The sequence below is a fragment of the Podarcis muralis genome, chromosome 1, assembly GCF_964188315.1.
Source record: "Podarcis muralis chromosome 1, rPodMur119.hap1.1, whole genome shotgun sequence".
Classification (NCBI taxonomy): Eukaryota; Metazoa; Chordata; class Lepidosauria; order Squamata; family Lacertidae; genus Podarcis; species Podarcis muralis.
In genome coordinates, this window is record NC_135655.1 from 126,774,482 (window position 1) to 126,782,458 (window position 7,977).

At 50.6% G+C, this 7,977-nt stretch overlaps 1 protein-coding gene across 1 annotated transcript; it reads left to right on the forward strand.

Annotated features, from left to right (window-relative positions):
- Window positions 1-822: 822 nt before the first annotated feature.
- FZD7 (frizzled class receptor 7) lies at window positions 823-5,376 on the forward strand. Its single transcript, XM_077918056.1, has one exon. The coding sequence runs from the start codon at window positions 1,740-1,742 to the stop codon at window positions 3,480-3,482; it is 1,743 nt and encodes a 580-aa protein (XP_077774182.1). The 5' UTR covers window positions 823-1,739; the 3' UTR covers window positions 3,483-5,376.
- Window positions 5,377-7,977: the final 2,601 nt, after the last annotated feature.

The window sequence follows — 7,977 nt, forward strand, 5'->3', positions numbered from 1 at the left end:
GGTTGGCAGGAGCAGGGACCGAACAACGGGAGCTCACCCCGTTGCGGGGATTCGAACCGCCGACCTTCTGATCGGCAAGTCCTAGGCTCTGTGGTTTAACCCACAGCACCACCCGCGTCCCAGATGGACATATACTGCCCTCAAAATAATTACTTGGACCGTTACAAGGAGACATAGCTGCTATGCAACTAAACCCCTTCAAATCTGTATACTCTGCAGAATTCTTGATAATTATCCTTTCTCCCTTTAAAAATCAAAGGGTGTACAATTATTATGTTTAACATCCTGGTCTTTAAAGCGCTTACATATAAAATAAGTCACACTCCTTTCACTAGCAGGGTTCAAATAAGACTCGTGGAATCGGGACGCCGTTTCAGACCACCTGGAGTCTGGGTTCCTATCTTACCTACTGGGTGCTCTCCCAGCAGGGGACGTTTGTGGAGGGACGCAGCACTGGTGTTTTCGGGAAAAATCGTTTCTGGGAAAGAAACGATGTAACATCAGGAACGTTGCACATCTGATGTGACCTCATCCGCTCTGATCTCGTCCTGGGCTCTCTTTGAACGCCACCGCCCCGCCCCCCGCGCCGTCCATTCAAGCCTCAGAGAAAGTTTCTTTCAACTTTTCAGCAGAGGAATCCCACCGCCCGAGAGCCGCCCACATTCCTCCCCGCCCCTGAGAGCCCTTTTATCTTCCCAGCCAATCGTAAGCGGAGCTGCGGAGACAACAGACCGCGCCATTGGCAGGGTCTGGGATGGCGTGGCCCCGCCCACCGCTCGGTTTGTGAATGGGGAAGGGGCGGCGTTCCATGGAACGCTCGGGCATAAATGCGTCCTTTCCCTTTTCTGCCGCTCCCCCGCCTCTTCCTCATTTTGTAAGGCGCGTTCCATCGGCCGCTCCAGCCGCCGGAGAGACGGCTTGCATCTGCCAAGCGCGGGGGCGCCGGAGGGATCTGTTCGTCTGCCTCTTAAACCGGGGTGTCGAGAGCGTGCGAAGAACCAGCCGAGTCAGCGCGGGGCGGAGGAACCACGCAGTAATTGGATTTTTAAAAAATCACTGAAAAGCCCCTGGAGTAAAATGCGCGGAGCAAGCGGGAGAAGCAATCGTAATCCGTTTAACTCTGAAGCCTAAAATCCCAGGCAATTTTTTTTTTTTTTAAAGGAACGGAGAGCAGGCGAAATTGCCACGGAGGGACTTTCTTAAGGACTTGTTCTTCCGCACCCGACGCCTCCAAGGAAACTTTTTTTTTATATAAAGAAGAAGAAAAACCCCATGGACTGATTTCGCGCGGCGGGGAAAAAGACTCGAGCCCTTGCGATTTCGTTGGGAACCAGGTACTTTTGGGACAAACCGAGGCGTGTGTTTTGAGTGTTGGAAAGACCCGTTCCGGAGGCGAGGCAAACGCGGAGAGGCTTCCCGGTCCTGGCTGCTCCGCAGACGGATCCCTGCACAGCCCTTTGGCGAGCGATCAACGGGAGAGCCGGCTGAACGAGCGGGTGATCCGCCCCTCCCGCCTCCCCCACCCGAGAGCAGGCGGCTGCAAGAGCGATCCAGCCCCGCCGCCGCCGCCGCCGCCGCCTGACCCCTTTTGCAGCTCGCCCCGTTGGAGGAAAGTCGTGGAGGTCCGGGCGGCTCTTTCCTTGGGAGCCCCGCGGCGCCGGGCTGCGCAGACCTCCCTGGTGCTCCGCGCCTCTCCGCCGGGTGCGCGCGTGTTCGGCTGCCCGCCGCTGCGCCGGATCATGGGCCGGGGAGCGTCGTGCGGGAGGCGGGCGGCGCCCCTTCCTCCTCCGGCCGCGGGCCTGTGGGCCTTGGCTTGGTGCGCCCTGGTCTGGGGCTTCCCTCGGGGCGCCGGCGCGCAGCCTTACCAGGGCGAGAAGGGCATCTCTGTGCCGGACCACGGCTTCTGCCAGCCCATCTCCATCCCTCTGTGCACGGACATCGCCTACAACCAGACCATCTTGCCCAACCTGCTGGGCCACACGAGCCAGGAGGACGCGGGCCTGGAGGTGCACCAGTTCTACCCGCTGGTGAAAGTGCAGTGCTCGCCCGAGCTGCGCTTCTTCCTGTGCTCCATGTACGCGCCCGTCTGCACCGTCCTGGAGCGGGCCATCCCTCCCTGCCGCTCGCTCTGCGAGAGGGCGCGCCAGGGCTGCGAGGCCCTCATGAACAAGTTCGGCTTCCAGTGGCCCGAGCGCCTCCGCTGCGAGAACTTCCCCGTCCAGGGCGCCGACGAGATCTGCGTGGGACAAAACACCTCGGACACCTCGGGGGGGACGGGCGGCGCCGCCCCTGGGGGCGGCTATCCCCCCTCCGCCGCCTCCTCGCCCACTCCCCCTCTGCCCGACCCCCCGTCGCACCCTCTGCCCCCCTCCAGCTCCGCTTTCTCCTGCCCCCGCCAGCTCAAGGTGCCCCCTTACCTGGGCTACCGCTTCCTGGGCGAGAGGGACTGTGGCGCCCCCTGTGAGCCGGGCCTGCCCCATGGGCTGATGTACTTCAAAGAGGCGGAAGTCCGCTTTGCCCGCCTGCTGGTGGGCATCTGGTCCGTGCTGTGTTGCGCCTCCACCCTCTTCACCGTGCTGACCTACCTGGTGGACATGCGGCGCTTCAGCTACCCGGAGAGACCCATCATCTTCCTCTCAGGGTGCTACTTCATGGTGGCCATGGCGTACGTGGCCGGCTTCGTCCTGGAAGACAAGGTGGTGTGCGTGGAACGCTTCTCAGAGGACGGCTACCGCACGGTGGTGCAGGGCACCAAGAAGGAGGGCTGCACCATCCTCTTCATGATCCTCTACTTCTTTGGCATGGCCAGTTCCATCTGGTGGGTCATCCTCTCGCTCACCTGGTTCCTGGCGGCCGGCATGAAGTGGGGCCACGAGGCCATTGAGGCCAACTCCCAATACTTCCACTTGGCCGCCTGGGCCGTGCCGGCCATCAAGACCATCACCATCCTGGCCATGGGGCAGGTGGACGGAGATGTTCTCAGCGGGGTCTGCTACGTGGGCATCTACAGCGTGGACGCCCTGCGGGGCTTTGTCCTGGCTCCGCTCTTCGTCTACCTCTTCATCGGCACCTCCTTCCTGCTGGCCGGCTTTGTGTCGCTCTTCCGGATCAGGACCATCATGAAGCATGATGGCACCAAGACGGAGAAGCTGGAGAAGTTGATGGTGAGGATTGGGGTCTTCAGCGTCCTCTACACGGTGCCGGCCACCATTGTGCTGGCCTGCTACTTCTACGAACAGGCCTTCCGGGACACCTGGGAAAGAACCTGGCTGCTGCAGACCTGCAACAGCTACGCCATCCCTTGCCCTGCCAACGTGGCCCCCATGAGCCCCGACTTCACGGTCTTTGTCATCAAGTACCTCATGACCATGGTTGTAGGCATCACCACCGGCTTCTGGATTTGGACGGGCAAGACCCTCCAGTCCTGGCGCCGTTTCTACCACAGACTCAGCACCGGGAGCAAAGGGGAGACGGCTGTATGAGCCTCTTCCGCCACTCGCAGGCTGTCTCCCCAAAGCTGCTCTCCTGCTTCTTGTGGAGAAGACTTGATTGTAGAAGGAAAGAGGGAACTGGTGAGACGTCTGCTGTTTTCCTTCAAACTCTGCCTCTTCTTCTTGCCACCGCAAAGATAAAGATGGTTGCTGGCTTCTTTCGCCTTGCAGGCTGGCCAAATTGAAGAGTTGAAGATTAAGTGTCCTTCTTAAGACTGCTCCTCGGGACAGTAAATTTCTTAACCCTGTGAGAATTCCTTTACTTCCCACCCCCCCCTTTTTTTTTAAGTGCTGCAGTATCCGTTCAAAGGGAAATGTTGGGATTGTGCCAAGGATAGAAGCTGGGGAGACAGCATAGGAAAGGGGGGGAAGCAATATATCCCCCCCCCAAAAAAATTGGTCACATTTGTGGATTTATGTGCTGTCAGATTGGAAGTTCCTAACTCCCCCCACCCCAAATCCAGAGTCCTGGTTCACAGCCTTTGTCATCTGCATCCTGGCAGATTTTATTTTTCTCAGACAACGCTGCAAATTGGAAGTCTTGATCCCTGTACTTCTATTTTGTGTGTCTTCTGTCTGCAAACTTCTTTAGGAATCTTTAGTTCCGTCCTCTGCATGACTTACTCAGAAAGCCATCCCTTTAATTTCAAGGCTCTTACTCCTAAGTAAGTATGTGTATAGGATTTTAGCGTCCTCTATAGACTTACTTGTGAGTAAGACCCCACTGGGTCTTCCTCCTGAGTAGACCCGTTTAGGATTTCCCTGTTAAGTTTCACTGACCTCTGTGAAACTTCTCTCCTGAGTTAATGCATGTTATATAGGCTCTGCGGAAAAAAGCTTTCTCCCCAAAAGTTTTTCCCCCAAATGAATCCCTGCTTTGGCAGAAGGTATCTTGCTGGGGTGGGGGAGGAGATGAGCTTTCTGTGCAGGATTCTGAAAAAAGAATTGACATGTTGATTTTCAGTAGAATGCGATTTACCCCCTTCCCTTTTGTTAGCGGAGACAAAAGAGAAACAAAAGTGTATTTCTCTGCGCCAAGGCATAAGCATGGGATCAGTTTTTTATGGGGAAACTTAACAAAGAATTTGTTGAGGTTCAGCCATGGAGCTCGCTGGCTCAGGCAGGTCCACATTCCTTTTATGAACACAAGAGGGAAGTTTCAGAAAGGTCTCCTGTTTAACTCAATCTGAGACTCACCCACTGTTTTAAAAAAAATGGGAGTTTTAATTTGGAACACTTGACAAAACAGGCCACATCAAAATCCGCAAAGCAGGCGGTTATAATATCTCTTGGTCACAAGGCTGCAGTTTCCTCTGCTAATTACAGAGATCACCCTTAAATACTGAAAAAGGGGGAAAGACTTTGAAACCGACAACTGCAGCAGAAAGATATTTATCAGCCCAGACCTAAATCCCGTTCTCTGTTCACGTGGTTTTAAAAGCCCGTTGAAATCAGTGTTATAGTTTCTTTTCTAAAAATCTAATTTTGTGCTGGGTTGTGGCCATCATTATGAAGAAATAGATTTTATCGGCAACGATACTTTCAGTGCACTCCTGTCCATTTTTACGCTGATATAAGTTTTGCTGGGTTCGCTGGGGCTTATTCTGTAGTGAATGTGTTAATTTTGTGTGCTTGACCACCATCCAGCAAAAAGTTGTCTTAAGGCCACAAACCTGTGCACACATAACCAGGGAAAAAGGTTCCACACAGTGGTGCTTACTTAGGATCCGAGTGGCCTGTAATTAATCATCTCTAACTTGAGTCCCATTGATGGGGAATGATGACATATCCCAAACAGCTAGTTTTTTGGGTTGTGCTCAAGCTGTTAAATGAATGGTAAACAGCAGCTGCTGGTTTCTCTTCTTCCTAAACTGGGCAGTTCTTTTTTTTTTTAAAAAAAAAGCATAATAAATACATGTTCAGAGTCTGCCCTGCTGTATTCTGGGAGTAAGGAATACTTCTGAGTAGACCAGTATAGGATGGTGCTGTCGGTCTCTTTCCTTGAACCTTGTTAAACAGAAAGTCTTCTGAAATAAAAAGGGTGTTTTCAGCACAGCATCATCATATGTGAAATTCTCCACACAGCCATTCATCGAAATAAATTAAGTTTTACTTCAGAAGCATTTCATCTTCCTTTCTGAAATGTCCCAGTGCTCTCAAGTCTCTTAAATTATGTTAAATTGACCTTTTCATATATAGATAAATTAAGGGGTTTTCTTTTTTTTTTAAGCTTTCTGTGAACCTAAGGGGTTTGAATTTATTTTTGCTTGAAAGACTTAATTGGAGAACGGCAGGCTTTTTTAACAAGCTCTGCTTCCATTTCCCCTTCCTATGGCTGTAATAACTTTCTTCTTTATATGTATGAATGGAGATCCAAGTTTTTAAATAAATAGAAAGTATTGGAAAGGGAAAGTCATCAGGGTGGTGAGTGTGTGCAGGGCATAGTGTTTGGGAATGAGGCAGCAAAGAACGAAAAAAAACCCACCCCAAAAATTCTGCAGTATGTTTTGTCTCCCTGGTTCAGAGATCGTGGTTTGTTTTTTTTAAGATAAGACCAGCTAAAAGTACAAGATGTATATTTTGTAAATCTGACATTTTGTAAGAATATATATATGTATTTATGTTTTTATTTACTTTTTTTGTCTTCAAATGGTCTGTGTAAGACCCATTCATATGTACAGAACACAAAAATAAATGGATTTTTAATACAATATAACTTTTTTTTTTACACAGTTCTATCTTAATTCTCATATTCCCCCCCCCCCCCGGGCCTCATCTTTTTATTATTGGGTGTCTTAAATGCTTAATGGATGTGGCCTCAAACTATGCATCATTCTTGCTAAGCATCATTCTTCTTGCAGTGCAGTGCTGTGGCAATTGTTCCATCAGCTCAAGCTTTTAGGCTTGCCGGATAATATTATTCCCTCTCTCCTCTCCCTGGATGCTATTCTGGGGGTTCTAAACTCTCCCAGAGCCAATTTTGGGTGGCTTGCAAGGAAATAGGGGGAACCTATTGCATTAGCAAAAGTCCTTGTGTGGGTTTATGCCATTTGTATGCATTTAAAAATTACGACTAGATTGGGTCAGGCTGCACAATCCGGGATATTCAGGCCTGAGACTAAACTCAATTTATTTTGAAGAGGGCCGGCTTCCAATAGGGTAGGTTAGAGCTAGCAGTCCTAGACTGCTTACTGGTAATCTTATCTCTCTGAAGTCATAGAGGAATTCCTACCAAATCAGCATGCTGAGGACTTTGTGGTCATCTTTCAATTGATATATTTAGTAGAGGCATCCTATGGCCCTCTGGGTGGTGTTAGACTCCAGTTCCCATCAGCCCCACCCAGGCAGCATGGCAGTAATAATAATAATAATAATAATAATAATAATAATAATAATAATAATAATAATAATAATTAATAAAATTTATACCCCGGCCACTCTGGGCAGCTCCCAGCAGAATACAGTTGTACCTTGGATCCTGAACGCCTTGCGAGTCAAACGTTTTTGCTCTGGAACACCACAAACCCAGAAGTGAGTGTTCCGGTTTGTGAACGTTCTTTGGAACCCGAACGTCCGACACGGCTTCCAATTGGCTGCAGGAGTTTCCTGCAGCCAATCGGAAGCCACGCCTTGGTTCCCGGACGTTTTGGAAGTCGGACGGCCTTCCGGAACGGATTCCGTTTGCCTTCTGAGGTACGACTGTATTAAAACAATAAAACCTCAAAAGTTAAAAACTTCCCTAAACAGTGGCCACAAATTATGGAAGTTGTAGTGCAGCAACATTTTGGAGAGCCACAGTTTCACATTTCAAGCCCACCTTTCCTCTAGAGAGCAGTTTAGCTCAGTTGTTAGAGCATGGGACTGTGGGTTCAAGCCTCTCATTGGGCAAAAGATTCCTTCAATGCAGGGGATTGGACTAGAACTAGATGATCCTCCTGGTCCCGTCCAACTCTAAATTCTATGAAAGCGGCAGCTAGACTGGTGACTGGGAGTGGCCGCCGGGACCACATAACACCGGTTCTGAGAGATCTGCATTGGCTCCCAGTCCGTTTCCGGGCACACTTCAAAGTGTTGGTGCTGACCTTTAAAGCCCTAAACAGCCTTGGTCCTGTATACCTGAAGGCGCGTCACCACCCCCATCATTCAGCCCGGACACAGAGACCCAGCGCCGAGGGCCTTCTGGCGGTTCCCTCACTGTGAGAAGCCAAGTTACAGGGAACCAGGCAGAGGGCCTTCTCGGTAGTGGCGCCCTCCCTGTGGAACGCCCTCCCATCAGATGTCAACTATCTGACTTTTAGAAGACATCTGAAGGCAGTCCTGTTTATGGAAGTTTTTAATATTTAACGCTGTATTGTTTTTAATACTTGATTGGGAGCCACCCAGAGTGGCTGGGGAGACTCAGCCAGATGGGCGGGGTATAAATAATAATTTCATTATTATCATTATTATCATTATTATTATTAAGCAACTCCATGAAGCAGGTAAT